At 31.5% G+C, this 23562-nt stretch overlaps 1 protein-coding gene across 12 annotated transcripts in view; it reads left to right on the plus strand.

Moving 5' to 3' along the window:
* The window catches only part of LOC106056031 (inositol 1,4,5-trisphosphate receptor type 1-like), a 62806-nt gene that overhangs the window by 13818 nt on the left and 25426 nt on the right, over nucleotides 1–23562 (plus strand). For 6 of the 12 annotated variants that reach the window (XM_056025613.1, XM_056025621.1, XM_056025619.1 and 3 more), the window contains exons 11-34: nucleotides 1245–1344; nucleotides 3591–3757; nucleotides 4651–4798; nucleotides 5041–5202; nucleotides 5763–5935; nucleotides 6268–6387; nucleotides 6665–6925; nucleotides 7045–7140; nucleotides 7251–7406; nucleotides 8005–8149; nucleotides 8329–8485; nucleotides 8733–8854; nucleotides 10517–10631; nucleotides 13302–13353; nucleotides 14974–15130; nucleotides 15716–15946; nucleotides 17062–17151; nucleotides 17685–17735; nucleotides 20043–20180; nucleotides 20349–20474; nucleotides 20979–21179; nucleotides 21720–21971; nucleotides 22217–22342; nucleotides 22468–22596. In XM_056025613.1, coding sequence (XP_055881588.1) covers nucleotides 1245–1344; nucleotides 3591–3757; nucleotides 4651–4798; nucleotides 5041–5202; nucleotides 5763–5935; nucleotides 6268–6387; nucleotides 6665–6925; nucleotides 7045–7140; nucleotides 7251–7406; nucleotides 8005–8149; nucleotides 8329–8485; nucleotides 8733–8854; nucleotides 10517–10631; nucleotides 13302–13353; nucleotides 14974–15130; nucleotides 15716–15946; nucleotides 17062–17151; nucleotides 17685–17735; nucleotides 20043–20180; nucleotides 20349–20474; nucleotides 20979–21179; nucleotides 21720–21971; nucleotides 22217–22342; nucleotides 22468–22596 — 3475 coding nt within the window. Of the gene's footprint in view, nucleotides 1–1244; nucleotides 1345–3590; nucleotides 3758–4650; nucleotides 4799–5040; nucleotides 5203–5762; nucleotides 5936–6267; nucleotides 6388–6664; nucleotides 6926–7044; nucleotides 7141–7250; nucleotides 7407–8004; nucleotides 8150–8328; nucleotides 8486–8732; nucleotides 8855–9584; nucleotides 9682–10516; nucleotides 10632–13301; nucleotides 13354–14973; nucleotides 15131–15715; nucleotides 15947–17061; nucleotides 17152–17684; nucleotides 17736–20042; nucleotides 20181–20348; nucleotides 20475–20978; nucleotides 21180–21719; nucleotides 21972–22216; nucleotides 22343–22467; nucleotides 22597–23562 lie in introns of all 12 variants that reach the window. The other 6 variants (XM_056025618.1, XM_056025617.1, XM_056025622.1 and 3 more) reach the window with 6 other exon arrangements.

Below are 23562 nucleotides of genomic sequence, written 5' to 3' on the forward strand. Positions count from 1 at the left end.
GGCTTTGCAAAGCCTGTAGTACAGATTTTGAGTCAGTGACCACAACAATCTGTGTTGCCCTCAAATGTCCCTCGCCGAGTTGAGAGTCAATGACTTTTAAAGATTCACAGACTGCCTTGGTTTCTGCATCGAAACTGCAAACACTACCACATGGTCCAAAGATTTTGACTGAGTGAGAGCCAAGAAAGTCGATGTAGGCTCCATAGCCTGCTCTTTCAGAATCTATCGATGCCGACCCATCAGTGTATGCAAAAATAGCACTGGGCTTGAAGGTATTAATAGTCTCCAATGCTAGAATTTGAAGGTTGTTAGATGAACGACTTAGCTTAGTGGCATTTGGGTCTACTAGTTTCTGCCTAAGAGGGGTCAACAACTTCTGATTTTTCCCTACGGTTGTCTCCCAAAATCTTTCATGTTTGGGTGTAGCTGCAATACAACAGTTGGAACTCAGTTCTCCTTCTCCCACGTGGGTAGCCAGCATAAGCCAACAAGCTCTTCTTGCTTACTGGTGTAGGTACCAGTTTCTCACCTTGACCTCTTCTCACGTAATAACAGTTTTGTCTGACCTGATATCTGACATACACATAAAGTACCAAGAGTTGGACTTGTTGTCAGAGGTTATTTGAGATTCATGCCATTGGAAGCATTTTAATAGGTAGTTCATATATCTATTACCACTTCCAGCAATGATAACCTTACCATACTCTTACTCATGTAGTTTGAATAGAGTATTAATAATGTTTTCAAAAATTTTGATAGTCTTGTTCTGGCTAAACTTTTTCTATTTTGAGAAATGCGCTAGAAACTTAAAATTAATATTCTATTTGTTAGGTACTTTGGAGACCCATCCACCACAATCCTGCTTGCTCTTTTTCTAATGTCTGACTAATCAGTAGTGGTTTGATTAGAGTATTTACAATGTTGTATTTACAAAATTGTTATCTAGCACTGGCTCAACTTTTTTTTCATTTTGAAAGCTTAACTAATTTTAAATTAAACATTTTTTTTGTTGGGAATTTTGGAGTTTAAATCCATTACTTTCCCGCTTTCTCTTTTCTGTTGTTTAGACATCATCTTCAATGTTGTTTAGACATCATCTTCAATGTATCTTTTTTCTTTTCTTGTTGATGTGGCCTATTTAGGCCCTTCATGCTTGTTACCAAACCAAAGAGATTTTATTTAGTTTTATTTAACCTAAACTGTTCAGTAGAGTATGTGACTTAAGGATATTTACTTTCTTACAGGCAAACTTATGTTCGTCTCCATCATTTGTGCACAGACTCTTGGGTACATAGCACTAGCATACCTTTGGATAAAGAAGAGGATAAACCTATTATGAATAAGGTAGCTAATGATTAGTAATCTGAGGAGTGGATTTTAAAGACTGGATTATATATAAGTAGATCTTTCTTTCTTTTGCTTTTTAGCATTTGTTTTTGCTTGTTAGTACATTTATTTGTGTGAAATTTTAATGACATTTCTTTCTTTCTGTTTAATTACTTGTTTAATTAATTATGTCATTATTTAAGACTCTAGTTTTGAGAACTTTTATTGTTTCTTACTAAACTACTTTCAGGCACACTAAGTGGGTTATTTCATTTGGCATGTTGTTTTTTTTATCTCATTATACGTTCGCTTCTTTGGTGTCTTGTGTCTGTTGTAGAATGATGTTAACTTGTTTCATGATTGTTACTGAAGGAGCTTTAATAGGATAATCATGATGACACACATTTAATAAACACTCAGGAAAATTGCCTTGTAAACAGCATATGAAGGGGTCATCATTTCATCAAAGTTCAATAACTTTGTACCACTTGGCTTCAATATTACCACACCATCAGTATAGTAGAGTCACTATTGCGGAACAGTTTGCAGCTACTTTTAGTTTTCATTTTTTTGCTCCGTAATGGTTAGACCTATGGAAAAACTAAAAGTATCTAGGCATTGCCCATCCATTTTCCGATAAAAATAGTCGCATTGTTTAGTTTTTCAACAGATATTTAAATTTTACATTCAATTCGACTGAGATATGGGTAGTCACAATTACGGAACAGGATTTTTAAAGAAGTCACAATTGCAGAACACGGTAAAAATGTCGGAACAAAGCCTATATAAAGCATATATTTTATTACTATAATACTTGAACTCCTTATATCCTTTACATTAATTTTATTTTATTAAAGCTTAAGACAACACATTGTCACTTTTAGATTCTCTACCTCTTCTTTAATTGTATTTGACGTCACACTACCCTGATTTTCCTTACAAGGTTTTTTTTCCCACTATTCTTTTATTCTTTTTTGTTATATTAATATTATATATATATATATGGTATTATGATTTGTCTTCTTTTTGCTGGACATATGGTAATCACAAATTATATATTATATGTAATATTATTCTCTAAATGTTTTTAAATTTATGTATACTAATACAAAATCATATTTAAATTCCGATATCTAAATCAATATGTAAATATTAAGCTAAATGATAGTAAATGCTCAGGTCAAATAAATAACATCTATAGTGTTCCACAATTGTGACTATCTTTAAAAAGGTAAAAACAGGATAAACACCTCCTAATTTTTTAAAAATTGAATTCCTGGTAGATAGCTATGAAATGAAATTTTCCCTCATCCATTTTTAAACTGAAAATATGTGTATCATGCAGATGATGTGTCATTATCATTTTTAAAAAGCCTTAAGCCATGGCCTATGCGGTTCTCCTGGTACATGAAAAATAATGGACGATTCCACACCTGTCAACTTTAACCTGGAGTCAAAATTAATTTTCTGCTGTGAAAGGAAAACCCTTATATTGGAAATGTAGAGAAATGGACCATGCGCAGTACCGTTACTGTAGTTTAGCAGAAAATTTCTAAATAAAGTAGATTTTAACTAATTTCGACGAGCTGTTCCGCAAACATGCCTGCTCCGCAATAGTGACTCTACTATATACTAGATCTCCAACCCGATGTTTAGTCTACAAATGCCAACTGTATACTGAAGTTTATGCATTCTACCTTATACATCAGAATTCTGTGTGTCACGTCTGTCAGGCTCTTTTTCTTCTCTTCTTGGCTCATGTAAGAATATGTTTATTATTTATGTATGTAAATTATTCCAATCCCTGTAAATTGGCTATTAAATTGTCATTGACTAATCTCCAACACTATAATGTTAAAAATACACTGTATGATCACCAACTACAGCAAAACAAGAAAGTTTATTATCAATAAAAGCCACTTGTTCAATAACACACTAAAAAAAAAACACTATCTTCAACTACTAGAAACAAAAGTCCAGCTGTTCAAGGCTAGAAACAAATATCACTAACTAACATACTCTTTCACACAAGGAAAACTAAAACGTTCAAAAACATCATGTGAATGCTGTTCACATTCATACTTAAGAATATAAACAAAGGGATATAACTCTTTCATACCTAAATAGCAAAAAAGCATTCACTTTCCATATCTGCCCCTGACAATGTCACTATTTCTAATGTTTCTTAGCTCAAGTTCCTATTTTTCAAATAAACTATTCTAAAATACAATTCATTTATTATTATCTCACCCTAACATTTGCAGGTTGGTTGTGCAAAAATCAAAGAAGATAAAGAAGCCTTTGCTATAGTGCCTGTGTCTGCCCAGGAAGTAAGAGATCTAGACTTTGCCAATGATGCTGCAAAAGTGTTGACAGAGATAGCAAACAAACTGGAAAAATCTTCCATTACTCAGAATCAGAGGAGGTCTGGGTTTGTACATGTAGATGAATGAGAGTAGGATAAGTTTCTTTGAATTTGGAGTTAAACATTTTTTAGACTTTTGTTTTGTTTTGCTAACAAATAGTAGAAAGTAATGTTAACACTTTGTGCCTATCTAGCTTGTGGGATATTGTTTGGGTGATAACTTCATTCTACTGCCACTAACATTGTTGTAGATGTGTTTTTACTTCAAGGACATCTCACTTAATTAGTATGATCAATGAGTCCAGAGCTTTAGAAACATTTTGATAACGCGCTGATAAGTTCAGAGATTTTTTTGGAAAAGAAAAGGCAGTTGGTTGTCATGAAATTCAGATAAATATAGCAAATCTTTGGATTCCTAGTCTTCTGTTGATTGAAAGATAACAAAAATATTATTTGTTTTTATAATGTTATTTTGCAATAACAAGCTTTTGTTTTGTTCTATAGAGATAGTAGCTTAACATTTTTTATTATTAACTCATTCATTCTACTAACTTTAATAGAAGACATAATTAAAAGAATAATAAAAGGATTTAATATTTTCCTAGAAGAAAAAATAAATAAATAAAATGATTGAGTATACCTTACAAAATGTTAAAAGTTGAGCATAAGAAATATAAATTACACGATATTAGGATATAACTTACTACATTGATGTGGTTTACCTTACAAGAGGATAACAAGTATCTCATAATATAAAAAATGTAAAACTTACAAAGAAAATAAAACTTATAGCTAAATAAAATTAAACTTATTAGCTGATAGTTTACAAGAAGAAAGTTAATAAATTATAGGATGATAGTGTGTAACAGTGAACTATTGTTCTTTTAACTTAAATTCAACTAATTAGATGTCTCTTGAGATGTCATTTTGAAATCTGTTTTGGTTAATATTATTTGCAGGTCTGTGATCCAACTAATCACAGATGTCATATACTTCCTGGGTCATCTGGAGCTGTCCAACCCCACTGGAGATTGTCTGGACCTGGTCATTGCTAAGCCTGACAGAGAGAGGCAGAAACTGATTCGAGAGCAGAACATATTGAAACAGGTATCTTGAAGCAAAATCTCTATTTATGCTACATTATTTGGCCTACCTTAAAATGATGACTGGTGGATCTGGGAAAAGGGGAGGGGTGGGAAGAGACATTGGCAATACAAATTTGAGGTTTTTATAATCATGCTTTTTTATTTGATTTAGGTACACACTTTTTTATGTTAATATTTTGTGAAATAGAAATTATTATATTTTTAAAGTACATTATCAAAAAAAAATTTATATTTTGTGCTCAGATTTTCAAAATCTTGCAAGCTCCATTCAATGATGTTGGTGATGGAGCACTGATGCAGTCCATGGAAGAACTTTCTGATCAGAGGCATGCAGCATTCAGACATCTTTGTCGTCTTTGTTACAGACTTCTCAAATTGTCTTTCCAAAACTACAGGAAAAACCAGGTATCTTGGGGAAGTTTACTGAAGTTGTAAAAATTTACACAAAATATCAACTTAGACTTTCCTAAACATATTTAAAATCAGTTTAAAATTAAAATACAACATTTTAATACAAGTCAAGCTAGCCTATGAGATCTTTAAAAACTGTTGGGCTTGTTCACCCATTTCTGTGACCAGAGTTTAACAATAGGGCCAGCAGAATAACCAACTAACCAACCTTTGCTTTAAACCTAAGCCAACCATTATGTGTGGACTTGGAGAATTTTTATAATTCTCTCTCAGAAAGTGAATCATGAAGCTTCATTTTAGTAGTCAAGCACTCTCTTCATTAAACAACCATCTTCTTACATAAAAATTGAGCATGTATTAACAATTTGTTAAATTGATAAGCATGATTTCAAATATGAAATATTTGCACACAAATGAAAACTGCATATTGTTGTATAACTGTTCTTTCTCTTTGGTTTTTTGTTTTGTTTTGTTTCCATGTTTCTTTTGCCAAAGTTGTGTAACATATTTAAAAGACCAGGTTGTGTTAATTATAATTAAATCTCCGTCCTCAGGAATATGTGGCTACTAAACTACAGTTCATGCAGCGACAGATTGGTTATGATGTACTTGCTGAAGACACCATAACAGCCTTACTTCACAATAATCGAAAGCTGTTGGAGAAGCACATCAAGAAACCTGAAATTGAGATGTTTGTATCTCTGGTGAGGCGGAAGAAAGAGCCAAGGTATCACATTTATGTTTTTCCTAACACCTAAAAGATTCAATAAATTAAAATTAGCCTCACTCATTTTCATCTTAAAAAGCCATAAGAACATGTAGCTCTAAAATAAATGTTCATTTAAAATTTAAAAAAAAAAGGCTATAATTTGAAAAACATTTTAAAATGACTAAATATAAGCTCAAATACTTTTATGTTGGCGTTACAAAATAAAATAAAAATGCAAGCATTGTAACATAGCAGCTTTGAAATTAAATTTATATCTATTATTCTAATGTATTCGCCATTAGTTAAAAAAAACCTACTAAATAGCTTTGTATTTTATTTTTTTTAATCAGATTTTTAGACTACCTAGCTGATCTTTGCGTGTGTAGCAAAGTGGCCATCCCAATCACTCAAGAACTTATCTGTAAAACTTTGTTAGCACCTGAAAACCAAGATATACTTATTGAAACTAGGTGTGCTGTTTTATTAGTATAATTAAATGTTTTAATTAAAGATTATGTATACATGTATTGGCATAGATATTTCTTTTAACTACATAGTTAATGTAAATGTGTAAAAGTATTATCACATTATGTTGACTTATTAGATTGGATGTGTATATCTATATATCTACCTTAACTTAAAGATTTTTTTTTTTAGGTTTTGGGGTGCATATTAATAGCTTCATCTTAACTGTTGAGATTTGTTAAAAAGTTCTTATCTCTCTCTCTATTTTGTTATGTTCCGAAGACTAATTCGAACTCAGATGGAGTATGAGATGCCAGCAGATGGGGAGGAAGGTGTTGTGATGACCATGGATGAAGACGATGAAGTTGTTCTGTTCTGGGATCCAACCTACGACAAGTCTGGCAACAACAAAGAGGAGATCAGTGTCAGGCAGGTCCTTGGTTCCACTGGTGCGGAGTACAGGAGTCAGAAGGGGATCAGAGAGCTGGCCATGGGAGCTGCAGACAACATTAAGGCAGACAAGGAAATACTAGACTATTACAGGTGTGTTTGTAATGCTTCATTGAAAAGAAATACATTTTAAACTAAACTTTAAACCAGTATTCTATAAATTTATTTCTATTATTGCTTTTGTTATAAATAGTTTGCACTTTATATTACAGGCACCAGCTGGATTTGTTTTCTCATATGTGTTTAGACAGACAGTATCTTGCTATCAATAAATTAAGTGAATCTCTGGATGTAGATCTGATTCTCAAGTAAGGTTTGAATTATCTTTGTTTCAATAATTTAATGAAAAGCACTTTTGGTACTTCTGAAGTTATGTTCATCTTTATATATTTGATCATTTTCATTTTTTTTAATAAAGATGTATGGCTGATGAATCTCTGCCTCCTGATCTGCGTGCAGCTTTCTGTAGACTTATGTTGTCAATGCATGTGGACAGAGACCCTCAAGAACAGGTCAAGCCTGTCAAGTTTGCTAGGCTCTGGTCTGAAATTCCACAGAAGATCTCTATAGAAGAGTATGTGCCGTTAAATCATTAGTTAATGTTTTGTAATCAATAGTATCTAGATGTTTAAGTCAAGTAATAGTCAGACCTCAGTATTTTGAAATAACTTTTACTGGACACTTAAGTTGTTACGTATGAGCCTGCAAAGTTGATTCACATACTTAACTAAACAAACAATATTGATCTCTTCTGTGTATCTATTTGATATCTTCATGTTTGACATAAGGTAATTTCACATTCGATTAACTGATTATTGATTGTTTTGATTACTGATAATTTTACTATTTAAAGTTATACTCAAATGTAGTTGCATTGTAAGATTGTTACAGTTAAAAAAAATGTAACTGTATAAATGAGACAACCAAAAACTGGATCTATTTTTAAATGTTTTAAGCTTGTCGTCAGTTTAATATAGACAGTAATCTGGCTTCATGACCTTGTAAATAGAAAATGTTTCATCATACGCCTAACTTCTAAGTTCATTATAATAATTTCACAATTGTAAATATACCAACTATAAAGAACTCTGGCACTAACTTAAAAGAGTTGATAATTTTGTATGCAATCAAATGACATGCCTGATATTTCCTCTTACATTCTTTGGTAATAGCTATGAGTCCAACATCACCAAGGCACCAGAGAAGGAGGAAGTAAAGAAAAAGTTTGACCCAACTATAGCATTTGTTGAAGACTACTTGTGTAACATCGTCAATAAGGCATGGGCAGACGGTGAACAGAATAACTTGACTTACGAAGTGAGGAGCAAATATTGTAATTTGTATTGAAGAAGTAGCGTTTTGTAAATTATTTTTTTAGGTTTAAAAAAATGTTTTTTTACACACCGGATTCAAATAGTAATTTGTACTTGCTATTTTTTTTTTCTGTACTTTTCATTGACTTTTTTTTAACCAGTAATTACATATTTTCTCTGCAGGTGGTCAATTTAGCCAGGCAACTTATCTACTTTGGCTTCTACTCTTTCTCTGACCTGCTGCGTTTGACCAAAACACTTCTCAGTATTCTGGACTGTATACCTGAATCTATAGCCTCCCCAATATCAACAGTACCAGTTTCTGTAGTGGTTGTGGAAGGTGAGTTTGATTTATTAATGTACTTCTAAATCTCACCATTTGTACTCTACACCACTGTCTATATTTGTATGTACTGGATCATTCATTACATTTTAATTTTAAAAAATACTTTTTTAAAATTAAATTCTGGAGCAATGTGACACTTTTATGTACAACATATGTTTAATGCCTTATTCACAACAAAATAGTCTGCTATCAAAACAAAACCCAATAAGACACATGTGAAAATGCTATTTTTGCTTTTTAGATCCTGACCTTGACCTACCTATGTCCCAGCAAGCCACTGAGCTGAAGAACAAGAAGAAGAAAGAAGAGGAAGAGGATACAAAAATCATGGACACTAAACTAAAAATCATCGAAATACTCAAGGTACAATAGTATCAGGTTTTTTAGGCAACTGTTTAAAAAAAATAAAAATAAATAGATTTCAAGTTAGAGATAATAATTGTGCATTTTCTTCCCATTGGACAGTGTGACAGGATAATAGCATCAAAAAGTAAATTAACACAAAATAGAACATGTACAGTTTTTGCCTATTAAGTCATTTTGGATGATAAGCCTTACATTTTTGTTTATATTCTGGGACTAAGTTTCATTGGATGTCACCATTTTTTTTTTTTATTGGTTATTTATTTTTAAAGTGTTTATTTCAACAACAGAACTAATTTGATGTGAGTTTTATTTCAATATTTTTTATCTCAGTATATATACTGACTTTTCCTATTCAACATAAAAGCAGCTGGAATGGAATTTTAAGATCTTTTAATATTATTTGATTCTATTTCAGTCTAAGCAGCTGGAATGGAATTCTAAGATCTTATAATATTGTTTGATTCTATCTCAGTCTAAGCAGCTGGAATTGAATTCTAAGATCTTATCATATTGGTTGATTCTATCTCAGTCTATTTTTTTTATTTTTTTTTCATAACATTAAAAAGTTATTTGCATTTCTTAGATTATCAAAAATTTTTTTGACTAAATGTCTTAATAAGAGAAAAGGAAGAAAGAAGTGTGCATTTCTTGTTTCTGAGTAATTAGCTGACATTGACATCTGGGAAACAAAACAACAATCTTAGCTGTAGGCTGTTTACTGTTTCAGTTCATAATGGACACCAGGCTAGATTTCAGAATTACTTCCCTTCTCTCCATTTTCAAGAAGGAACATGATGAAAATTATAACCCCAATGAGAAGACTGGTAAAAATAGAGACACTATTATCTATATGCATATTTTTTTTTTTCTAAATTTCCCCAGCATTTTTTCTTCTAACTTCTCATGTATTGTTTATAATGGGCATCAACTGACTGCTTCCTTTTATATACATGCATGGCTTAATGAGAGCTGTGTTTTTTTTGTTTTTTTTTACCATCTGACTAATATTTTTATTATTGGGTAAAGTAGCTGAGTCATGCTCTATCACACCAATGCAATAAAACAGACAGAAAATTAGTTTTGATTATAATCATTCTATACAGATTGCCTCTAAAATTTTATTCCCATAATCAAATATTTTGTTGGGGTTTTTTTGGTGGTCTATTTGGTTTTTATAAATTTTTTATACATAGGTTGTTGTTTTTTTTTTTGTCGTTTTAATTTTTACAGTTAGCAAATTTTAATTCATTTTTATTTATATTCTGCTATAATTTTTTTTAAGCGTGTGTGCTCTCCATCACGTTTCTAGTGATTTCATTTACAATTTTTAAAATTTAGTTAAAAAAAACAGAAAATGTTTTTTTTTAATTTAGTATATAATTTCTTGTTATGAAAAAAAATCTAAATATTTTTTTGTCTGTTTTATTATGAGACATCTATGAGTAGATCTGATTCATATGTATCTTTTCTTAGCTTTGTTTTCATTATACTATACATGTAGTGATAGTAACCTTGACCTGACATTTTTTTACCTAAACAAATATATGCCTAGTCACTCACACTTTAGCCTTTTTTTTTTTACATTTTGTATAAGTTTATTTTATTTATTTGAACTTGTACGACTAACACTGTATCTGACCTTGACCCACTTGCACCCAGTACCTGATGCATGTGCGCCTGGACTATCGCCTGGCCTGGATACTGGCCATGTTTAAATCTCAGATACAACCTCAGCTAGATAGCAGCCCAGCCTACAAGTCTAATGCCAACATACGTAGGTCTTTGTAGCCTCAGTAGGTCTTTGTAGCCTTGTTCCCCCCACCCATGCACTGGTCTCACTCTTTTTCTTGTGTTGTATCATTTATTGCTTCTTTCTACATTCTCTGCTTCGTCTCTATCAGGAACATGTTTCAGACTTTTTTTTTTCTAGGAAAAGGAATAGTAAAGGAAAAAAAAATTGTTTTCTTTTTTGGTGTTGTTGATGGTTTTCAAAATGATTTTGTTGTTTGAAGTGGCACTATTCAGGTTTAATAGAATTTTTTATTTATATCAGGGCTTCTTAAACTTTTCATCAAACCTTACGTGGCTTAGAAACATGGCTTAGAAACGCTGAAAACAAATTTATTTGGCTTAATGTAGAAAGTTGGCATTGTTATAAATTATGTTATCTTTATAAAAAGATTTTTTAAATTGTCAACATTAAAGAATTCCAGAAGCAGGGGAGATAAAATACATAATACATACTTACAGGAACATAATAACAGGCCATGTGCCAGGGCAAGGGGGGGGATGAACAGGAATATAGTTTGGGGCCTCAACATGCATCTTGTATATTATATATATTTGAAGTTTTTTGGCATGTTGGGGGAAGGCAGGGGGACATGTACCTAGGCACATGTACCTAGTTGTCTGGGGCCCTAATATTTCTGACTGTAGGCTTGATAATATGATGAACATAAATATTAGTATTATTAAAGAATTAAATTATGACTGCTTGGGGAAAAAATCTGTTCTCTACCGCAATATGAGTTAAATAGCCCATTAAGAATTAGGGGTGGCTTACTTTGAAAGTGTACCTAATGTTTTCCAACAGTAAACATATTTTGATGCCTCTGAGTGGTGCTAGGCAAATAAACTCAGCTGGAGTTTAAGTCTCTATATTAGCTAGGAAATTTTAGTTCAAAAAGTGTTTGCTGAGCCTCTAGAGGCTACATGGTTCTTCTTGCCCACCTATTCACAAATGAAAATGGACAAGTGTGCACTTAGCATACTATATTATCATGAAAAAAATTAAACATTAAACTCAATTATGATAATAAAAAGAACTAAAAAAATAATAAGACAATAATTTTATGGTAATTGTGGTCATATTTATTTTAATTTGTATTTTTCAACATTTAAAAAAACCTTTGCAATACAATGTTAAGAAATAAAAAGTGAACTGTAAAAGTCTTCTTTATATTGTTGTTACAAATTCCTTTTCATGTTTCACAAAACTTTTTTAAAATTATGAAAACAAACATTATTTTTAGGAAATGAATTCCTTCCGATTAGATAAGATCATTTATTACAATTATTTGTTCAGAGATGAAAGATGTTTTCAGAAGGCTTTGAAGTAATATTTAATTTTTGCTATAACAAAAAAAAAAGTACTTTTGACATTTGATGTAACACATTTAGTGGTGGAGGGGGAAAGTTATCTTTCTTGTTATTTCTTAGGCATTTATACTATACAAAAGTGTAAACTGTTTGTTGACCTAGCTCCGCTCTGACCTCTTGTTGTTATTAAATATTAGGACATCACACAGGGCATGTCAGTCGTGTGATCACAATTTGTGAATCTGAAACTCTGGTCCATTCCTTCTTAGAATTCCATTGTTTTCCTGTTTTACCCCTTCATGCACTTTGTCTTGTCAATGGCTTGTATGTAAAATTCTTAAATTAGAGACTCATGCCAATACAAATGTTTTATACATATGTCATAGTGTATATATGTATAGTGATTAGGATTGATTTTACTCTTATAAGCTGAATAGTCAATTAAGACAAGCAGTTCATATATGTAATTTTAAATTAATTTCATCCTTGGGCAGGTTTATATTTCAGAAATTTTATTTTGGTTTGACTATAAACTGGACATTGAAAAAAATTGGTCATGGGATGTCATTGAAAACTAACAGTAGGACTAAAAGCAATCCTTTGTTACTTTTCTTTCTTAGAGGAACAGGCAGACAAAAAATTACTGAAATATTATGTTGTTGTTTTTTTAAGGTATATTTTTTTCATGCAATTTAAACCTGGATTTAAATACGTTTAGCAACCTGTGCTGGGTTTTTAAAAATACTAGATGCTAAATCTTTGAAATTTTCTTAATGCAATGACCTGTCACTTACAAGTGTATCAATAAAATAATAATGTGTTTGCTTCACTGAAAGTATATCTTGTACACTCTAGAAACTATTGAGCTTGTAATCAAACTTATATACAAAGATAGAAGGTTAATGATGTCTTTACATGATAGCTATTACAAATATTTCTTTGACTTTCACATCTCTTTTCTAACATATTAATAAAGCTTTCTCATCCAAGTGTATCATTAATGCTTTCATTTTAGTTAGCTAGACATTTTGTAATAATAAAAATAATTAACTTATGGTATTTTGTAATTAATATTAGTGAGATATTTATAAAATTTAAATTTTAATAAAGTTTATTATAATAACTATTTTACAAAATTACTTGTATATGTAACTACAAAATGATTTTTTTTAATGCAAGTTATGTTGTAATGTTTAAAGATTATCATTGCTTGTTGCTTTAGATATAATTGTCATGTAGTCATTTTATTGATTTTATTTTATGGATATGTTCCTCTGACATATTGTTTATGTTTGTTTTTCTAAACCATTGATAGCACTTTAATAACTCTGTTTCTTGTTTCCAGGGCTAGATCTAGACAGTATCTCAACACAAGCTGAAGATGTCTTTGGTGGAAGGTGAGTAGACATTGATCATTTTTTTCAATATCTTTTTTTTAATATATATTATATATAAGCAGTATGATTATTTTTTTTTTACAGTTTCCACTTTTGTTACTACAGTAATATCTGTTCCTAAAAAAAAAAATGTAAAGAAAGCTTATGTGCCAAATTTGATAGTCTCATTTAACCATATTTTTCTTCCTTTGTTCTGATTATTATGTTGGAGGGTTCAGATGACTAGATCAATATCTGAGATGAACTGTGCAGTGGTTTCCAGATCAGACAGTTCTCCATAGAGTTTGTTTTTCTTTACGGGTTTTTTTGGGGCCAGTGTCTTGTTCAGGCCTGTTGATGAAGAATGCAGTTTTGAAAGACATGGTGACACTCCATGAGGGCAAATTTTACTAGTCCCAATTTTCAGCTTCTGGAACAAATGTCTCATTCTGTTGTGTCTTGTTCTGAGGCCAAAAATTAGACATTAGTCTTGTTGGGACAGCCTTTATAATAGTCATCATTCATCTCTATTAAGCCTTCACAATGTCTAGGAAAGTTCAAGAAAGGGACCTTAAAATTAGGGCTTAATAGGTCTTTCTTGAGCTTTTTGTTCTCTTTGACCTACTGTCTCTTATTAGCTTGATAGAAAAATGGCTGTACCATAGTAGTAGACTACTTGGTCTGATCACTAGGCTTTTTGTCATAATTGTATTATGATGCTTAGCAATCAACAGTTTTGAGGGACCAAGGACAAAGTTGAAACAAACAAATATGTTGATAGAACTATTGAACAAGACCAAACCTGATGGCATGTCTTATGTTGATAGAACTATTGAACAAGACCAAACCTGAGGGCATGTCTTATGTTGATAGAACTATTGAACAAGACCAAACCTGATGGCATGTCTTATGTTGATAGAACTATTGAACAAGACCAAACCTGATTGCATGTCTTATGTTGATAGAACTATTGAACAAGACCAAACCTGATGGCATGTCTTATGTTGATAGAACTATTGAACAAGACCAAACCTGATGGCATGTCTTATGTTGATAGAACTATTGAACAAGACCAAACTTGATGGCATGTCTTATGTTGATAGAACTATTGAACAAGACCAAACCTGATGGCATGTCTTATGTTGATAGAACTATTGAACAAGACCAAACCTGAGGGCATGTCTTATGTTGTGTGATGTTGCTTGTTCAGGCTGTCTTGAGGTCAACTATGGATGACTGTTGAATTTCAACCAATTACTCTGCAAGCGTTTGGGTGTTATTGTTCGGGTGTATTCCGTGTAGTTGATCAACAGTCCAGACAAAACAAACACATCGGTTTTAACAAGTAAAGAGATGTAGTCAACGCTGAAGAACAATGTAACATGTATTTATTCCAAGAAAAGGCCACAGTAAAAGTCTCTGTCACTAAACATGTCGTTACCCTAGAGGATTATATCGCTAACTGATTTTCCGTCTCTAACCCAACATATCCCAAACGTCACTAGTCCCGTTCAATATGCGTCTTCTATGGTGCGTCGCTAAATAACTAAACTATAAATAAGGTGTCTAACAGTTGATAGAACTATTGAACAAGACCAAACCTGATGGCATGTCTTAACACTTTTAGTATTATTTTCTTAGTGATGAGCTGGATCTTGATGGGCAAGGAGGCAAAATGTTCCTGAGGGTCTTACTCAACATGGTCATGCACAACTACCCACCATTGGTATCAGGAGCCCTGCAGCTGTTGTTTAGACACTTTTCACAGAGACAAGAAGTTTTGAATGCCTTTACACAAGTAGGTTGACAAATTAACTAAACACTTGAAAGAGAATTGTTAAAATGAGCATTTTTTTTCCAAATAAAAATGACTTTTCATACTCATGTGATTAATTCTCGTTTCACTGTATGCTATAACTTAATTGTTTCTTTGCTCTAGCTTCACTTGTTTCCTTACTTCAACTTTCTATATGAATTTCTCAGATATAATATTTTTGTCCTTTACATAATTACATCTAACCATTTATTTTCAAATGGGAAAAAAAAGCCCAAAGTAGGAAATATAATGAAAACTAGTAATGTTTTATGTTGGGCTTGCCATTGATCACTATTTCAAAATCTGGCAGCAGACAGGCTTTGAACCATCTAGACTGAAGGACACATGACCTGGCAGCCATCAATTGACAACTTAATAAATGTATTGGATAATTCAAGGCTTGCAAAGCTATTTTTCACATGATCAATAATGTTTTTAGTTAATGTTAAAACAAAAAAAAATTTTTTAGTCTATTGTGAACAAATAAGATCAGTTTGGTCAGTGGGCTGATGAAAATCTTAAACTAAGAGTACTTCCAGCTTTTTATTTACTTGACTTTGTGTTTAGGTCCAGCTGTTGGTGACCAACAGTGATGTTGAGAACTACAGACAGATCAAGTCAGATCTGGACAAGCTCAGGCTGCTGGTTGAAAAGTCAGAACTCTGGGTCTACAAGAGCAAACATGGAGAAGATGCCCCAAAAAAGAAAAAGAAAAAATCTGCCACCAATGAAGATGGGGAAGAAGGAAAAGAAAGTTCTGAAAAGAGTGAAAAGAAATCCAAAAAGAAAGATCATGTTGTAAGCCTTTTTGTGTTTTTACATTAAATTATAGTTTTGTTTGGAAATTTACTTTTAAGCTACTAATGACTTTTTTTACTCCATCAATTAAAAATTATAGCTGGTTAATCTAAGCTTTTATTTATTTGGTTCAAAAAGTTTACATGGATGCTAGATTGCTGGCATTCCGGAAAAATTACATCTAAAAAAATAACATGTCTGTAAATGACAGTCCGACTGTTTGCCGGTATTGGACTTTTTTCACTTGCTAAAAATGCAGGTTTTTATCTATTAAACTTTGTTGGCTTTTAAACAACTAAAATTTAAAAATAAGTTGAATTTAAACAAAGACAGGAAGCTATATTTCTTAAATTATGGGGCATGCGAAAAAACGTAAATAAAGCAACCATAATCAGACTAAGTTTCAAATTCTATAAGATATTCTATAAGATATATGATATTCTATAAGACAATGGAACTTTCTTTTTCTTTAAAAAAAAAAATCGAAACCAGACCTAGATATCTAGATTTATTTCTACTTTTATATCTAGAACTAGATTTAATTCTGACTTTTCTAATCTAGACTAGAATTCTAGATCTAAAGAAAGTAGACTAGTCAACTAGTCCATCTAGATTTAGGCCTACATAGGGTTCTTAGCATACTAGATCTAGAATTCTAGATCTAGTCTATATCTGTTGTAATTTAGTAGAGATTTTACAAGAAGTTGGAAATAGAATTAATTTCATATCAATATATACCCTCAAGAGTAGTTTAGAGTCGAGACTATATCTATCAACTATCTAGATCTAGAGTAGAAGTACACAAGACAGGTTTTTGAACTGTAATACACGATACAGCATTTGACTCTAGAATAATGTCATTAATTGCCTTAGAAAACTTTCTTAGTGTAAATACACTAAAATAGCAAGGATATATGTTTGTTAACTTGGAGAAAAGCAGGTAAAAAAAACACTACTTACATCTATTTTATGCATAGCTGTGATGGCCAAGATATTTATATTTTCAAACTATATCAAATATACTTACATAATACTTATAAAGTACAACATGCATTGCCATGAAAATTTTGTCTTTTTCTTGCATCAGTGGAATGGTATTATTTCTATCTTAACAGGGCCACAATGAAGGTGAATCAGCCATAGACCTTGACCTTGGTCCACCAATTAGCAGTGACTCCAGTGTCAACTATAAGACCATCAAAGCAGTAAGTGTTTCATGAGTCCTATACCATCTGTTAGTTCCTTGAACTACTGTACTCTCTGATTGCCATAAGAGCTCTTTGTTTCATCTTGTTTTTTGCAGCATGGGTCTCTCTCACTCTCTCTCTCCTTATTTATTTCTTTGTGTAATCTCCTCTGCTTTGCCTGTTCTTGAGGAAATGTCTCTTTGTAACAAATGCACTTTTTCTTATACAAAATGCAGTAGTATCATATTTACTCCATCTTTGTTACTAAAACAGTTTGTACTAAGTGGGCCTAAAGTAGATCAATGAAAACTTTGTATTTCTTTTTATTACAAAAAAAATGAATCAATTGAAATAAATTGAATCCTATACAACAGTTTTAAAGTTGACAGTGAATAGAAAGTAGACATATTATTTGTTTGCTTTAACACTTTGTTTAGCTAAGTAAGGCCACAGTGATTATAATACAATGCATCAAAGAGGTCTGTCCTGAAACCTAAAGCTTTTCCTCCATTTAATTCTGCCACCTCTGTTTCTCTGCTACTTTCTGATAGATTCTCAAGAGACTAACTGCCTTGTGCATTGAGCCAACTGACAACAGAAAGGTCAATGTCTATTTTCATGTGTTGATTTTTTTTTATATTGTTGTAACACCAGTAGCTTCACATGAAGTTAGACTAGGTAGTTTTCTACTAGGTAAGAATAGACATTATGCTAAAAATTTGTCAAAAATTTTTTTTTAGTCAAACCTCTTAAATCAAATTTCACAGCACATAGTTGATTTCTTCAATCTATTTTATAATTTAAAGAAAAATTATTCAAACATTGAACATCAATAAATATTACACCATGCAGTATGTAAAACACACTTCTAACTACATCACAGCCATAATGAAAATGAACAATGTTTAAATCTTGCTTTAACTAAATTAATAGTCTATTCAAAAAAAAAATATATACTGTAATGTAGGATGAAGTAATTTTTGCAATAATAGGCTCACATTTCAATTTTCAACTGTAAGACTAAGAAGTAATTGGGTTTAAAAGGACTAATTTTTATGTATAATAGGAGTGAAGATGAACTTAACTTTTTTTTTTCACTCTCAAGCCCATTGCATGACTTACATAATTTTATTGATACTGTCTATTGTAAATAGATGTTTGAAGTATTATGACAGGTTCCAATTGGCACCCCAGGTTTCACATAGAGGACTAGCTACATTTGAGTATTTCATGCCATTCAGATTAACCTTTTACTTTGGGCTAGTCATACTTAGTGAGTGTTTAAATCAACCTAGTCTGATAGAAGTGCATTATCAATAGATTCAAAATAAACATTAATTTGATATAATTGTTCAATATAGGAGGTTTGACTGTAGATCAAAATAATTTGTTTAAGGACAAATTTTTGTTTATTTAAATATCTACTAACATTTTGGTGTTTGGGAAATTTGTTTCATATTAAATGTGTGCACTTCAAAAACCTAAACATATTTTTGTTTGTACTTGTACTTTGAACAGTTGGTAAGTGCTTTGTTTTGCATCAAAATGTTCATCCGAAATGCAGAACACAACAAAGCAGTAAAACATGTTCACTGTATGTATGTTTAAGATTTGTATTGTGTGGTTAAGTTCTTTGGGAGAAGTAAAATAGAAAAATAAATGTACAGTTTCAAGAAAATGTTTAGGCTGCTACTTATTTTACATTGATGTCATTATACATTTCCATTTACAAATATATTCTTATGTCTCATTTTGATAAAACTTCATCAACCATTTACTGCACCTCTACCTGTCTTATAATTAAGCAAAACTACATCACCATTTACTGCAGCTCTAACTTTCTTATAATTAAGTAAAACTTTCAATGCGACAAAGTAATTTGAAACAGCTGACTTCTTCACTATCTTTTTTTCTGATATTTTTAAAGTCTCATACAGAGTTGAGCCTGTCCATAACTTCTTGTTGATTTAACTCATTGTTTTTCTCTTCTCCTATTTAATTTTGCTTGTACTGTACTGGAAAGTTGTTTTTTTTTTTGTTTTTTTTTTATTATTGTTCTCTTGTTTAACAATTTTCATTGACATTTTTCATGATTAGTAGCTAACAACATTTTTTACATGATTAGTAGCTAACAACATTTTTTACATGATTAGTAGCTTACAAATATTGTTTATGATTAGTAGCTTACAAAAAGTCTGTTCTCAGTCTGTTAAAATTAGGAGATGTAATGTTTGTAGATAGTTGAAGTGTTTATAAAACTTATCACAACTTGCCAAGATTTTCTCCCAGAAATTTAAAATGGCTACAATCAGTAGATTGTTGAGCAATACTCATCATTTTTCAAATAAAAATTCTCAATTCCAACCATTTTAACAGAAACTGAGCTTCATGGTTTGTCATGGTATTGTTATGACATTGAAACTAACTAGATCTACTCATGCATGCTCTCACAATATTTGTAACTTTTTTTTAATATGCACTTTTCAAAATGTGGTGTTTTAAATGTGTCGTATTGTATCTGGAGTTCTTTTTTTCTAATTTTGTTTTGTCTCCATAAATAATTGGAACATTAATATTTTCATTTCATATTCTTGATGTCAAACCAAGTTATTGAAGTTAACAAGAGAAATAGACCAAATATTTTTTTTATGTTATATATTTGAATGCAAACAAATGAATAATTATTTTTATCTAGGGTACAAAAAATTGATTTATTGTTTGATTTATAATTATTTTGATAGTTGAATTTAACTAGCTTTGTGAGTCACTTTTCACTAAGACTTAATTGGATATTTAAATGTGAGTTCTAATCTTTCAGGTTGTAATTTTTTGTCTTAAAACATATATCAATGATTATTTATTTCTTGGAAAATGTTCCCAAATTCTTAAAGCATTTTGCCTTTCTTTAGATTCTGCAGCGTCTGACCAAACTTTGTATCCAAGAAGCTGGAGATGTGAGGAAAGCTCGTAAACATGAGCAGAGACTTCTCAGAAACATGAATGCACACTATGTCATCTTGGAGCTTCTCAGTATTACCTATGATAAGGTAAGGCTTTAACAGCATGTTTTTTGCAATAGATGCTAGTTTTATAATTGTCTTGCTTGAAGGAAAACAATACATTTTATATGACTTGCTCTTGTGTGTCTAGTGCACACATTTTAAAATGTTTCTGTAAATTCTGTCTAACCTATCACAAACGTTTTTTATGAACAGGAGTTGGACAGTCGTATGAATGAACTGATGAAGCTAGCCCATGAATTCTTGCAGGCATTTTGCTTGAACAATCAACCCAACCAGTGCCTACTTGAAGATAAACTGGAACTCTTTCTTACGCCAGGGGTACATTAGTTCTTTTATATTTAATCTTTAGCTTGAGCATAATAGGGTGTTGTTGTTTTGTGGAGATACTTTTTAAATTTCACTTGAAGTGAGTCCTCAGCTAATTAAGTCCCAGGAGTAAAATAGTAGTTCAACAGCCATGAACTTCTATAAAGAAAGTGGTCAAATACTAAAAGTCACACTGAAGTACCTTTTATTTAGTGTACAAAGTATTTATAGCCAAAGAATGTACATGTAACTAACTTTGCGCCTTCCTATAAAATTTGGATAATTGTTTGGTTTCATAAAATATAACTTACTAAACAAATAAAATATTTAATTTGTATTACCAATGTTGGTTTTTTATCAAATACCTTATAGTATTGCTTTGTGCAAATGGAGATTAATCATATGGATTAAGAATTATTTAACCAGCTTTTAGATTATTTTGTTAAAGGTACTATTTTGTGCTATATAAATGAAAACTTGAATTTCTAGATGATATATTGTGTCTCTTAATCTCAGTTGCTGGAAGCTGATACTATGAAAGCCATCTTTCAAGATAACGCAGCTTTGTGTAATGAAGTGAGTGATAGAGTCATCCAGCACTTTGTCCACAACATAGAGACTCATGGCAGACATGTTCAGTACTTGAAATTCCTGCAGACCATAGTAAAGGCTGAAGGGGAGTATATAAGACGGTGTCAGGACCTAGTCATGTCAGAGGTGAGAGTCTGAACTTAAATAATTTGTTTTCTTTATTTATTATGACTAACATTTAAGTATTAATCAGTAATAGTAAAAACACATAGTATTTTTTAAAAAATTAATTTTGTATAGTATTTTTTTATAATTAATTTTGTATTGTGCATTTTTCATGCAATATAGTGCTTTGGTTCAATCTCAACAAGCCTGAGTTAAATATCAATTCCTGGTGTACATAAAGATTTGAATGTGAGCCCCCTTGTTAACCAAGTGGTTTATTGCATTTAGCTACCATACTTCATGATACTCAATGCTTATTAAAAGTTTATTATTTACCTCGAAAGATATATAACACACTCTCCTTATCAAGAGTATATTTTCAAGCACTTGCTGGTTTTTTTTTTAAAGAAATATAAATAAGCATTTTGTACTAATCTTAGATATCTCAAAAAAGGAATTAATGCTAAGTTAGCTATTGTATTTCATTAGTTGAATGAGCCCTTGAGAAAGTGACTCCTGCTTTAAAGGACTTAGACAAAGTTTTCTTTTTTTTTTTATCAGTTGGTCAATGTTGGTGAAGATGTTCTTGTTTTCTACAATGAACCGTCCAGCTTTGAGCACTTGATTGAGCTGATGCAGTCTGAGAGGGACAGGGTGAATGAGCAGAGTGCCCTGAACTACCACATCAACTTGGTCCAGCTGCTGGCCCTTTGCACCGAGGGCAAGAATGTCTATACAGAGATCAAATGCCACTCCCTGCTGCCACTAGATGACATTGTCAAAGTTGTCACGCACCCGGATTGCATCCCAGAGGTAAGAAGGGATGCAATGGTCATGGGGTTCAGAGATGGTAATTAAAATCTAGCAAAGATTCCAGCTCGTTCTAGTCTTAAATTTCTTTTCAGCAATATGAAATGAAATATAATTTATTTGCTTGTATTTTAGGAAATGATGTTGAGTAAAAAAGAAAGTATTGAATGCTTTGTCAAAGAGAATAATATAGTTATGTTCTTGTCTAATTAAATTGAATCTAATAGTGGTTTTATTGATGTTATCAGGTGAAGACAGCATACATCAATTTCCTCAATCACTGCTATGTAGACACAGAGATTGAAATGAAAGAAATCTACACAAGCAAATACATGTGGACCTTGTTTGAAAATTTCCTACTAGATATTGCCATGGTCAGTATTTTAATTTTGTTATGGTTGTTAATTTCATAAACAAAAGACTGTTACTTTTTTTTTGAAATATAAATGTACATTTTTAACTGCTCATGTCAGATTTTCACTTTCTCTTCTTACTCCAGGTTTGTAATGCCACCCATGACAGGAAACATGCCAACACAGAACTGGAGCAATATGTGACAGTTACAGTCATGAACATCATTACAACATTTTTCAGTTCTCCATTTTCTGACCAGAGCACTAATATACAAGTAGGCTTGAGTTATGTTTTTTATAGGTTTTGTTACGTCCAAATTGTTTTGATACGCTTATTTCATTTGTGTTGCAAGTAGAATGTTTTTTAAATAGAAGCCAATTTAAATATATTTTTTATTCTTTAACAATTACGTGGATTTAATCAATAAACCAGCAAATATAAAAAATCATTTACTCAAAAACAAAGCTTATTTAAAAGAAAGAACTCTGCATTTGCAACTATATCTATCAAAAATGTAGAAACTATTTCCCTTATTTGATACCAAACAAAATAAATTACCAATACTTAGTTGACTAATTGGTTAATTTTTTTATTCATATTTTGTTAAGTACACTAAATAATTGTTTAAAGTTTCAAATTGATCCGAGAATGGGTGTGGGAGAAAAAATGTGTTCAAGTATCTAAGAGTAAGAATTTGGCCAGATCTGTGAATACTGAAGTATTAATTTGCTTTGTTGGTATCATACACAAGAATTATTTACCAGTAATTAATTAACTAATCTGTTGTTGTTGTTTTTTTATTCATGTCTTGTCTATGCCAATTAATAATTGTGCAATTTCAACTTGATCCAAGATTGGGTGCGGGAGAAATAACGTGTATAAACTTTTTGACAGACAGGCAGACAGAGTGAGTTGATATAAGCTTTGTAAAAACAAGAAAAACATTTTAAATAATTCTGTTTTAAAAGCAAAGCTTATATCGATTGTAATTGTCTCAATTCGTTTGGATGAGTCATGTTATTACTCTTGCGATTAGAAATATTAGAAATATTTTTACCAATTATTTTTGTTTAGCTTTTAGCTTTCTCAATGCACTATGATCATATCACTTTGGAATGAAGGAGGGGGTATCTTGGAAAATATTTACATGATTATTTTTTAAATGCTTTAAAAAAATGTTCACTAAGGGTTCAAGTCCTCAAGGGAACTTATTCAACTTATACCACCACATCTGTCTGTT

The sequence above is a fragment of the Biomphalaria glabrata genome, chromosome 4 (genome assembly GCF_947242115.1).
Source record: "Biomphalaria glabrata chromosome 4, xgBioGlab47.1, whole genome shotgun sequence".
Lineage (NCBI taxonomy): Eukaryota > Metazoa > Mollusca > Gastropoda > Planorbidae > Biomphalaria > Biomphalaria glabrata.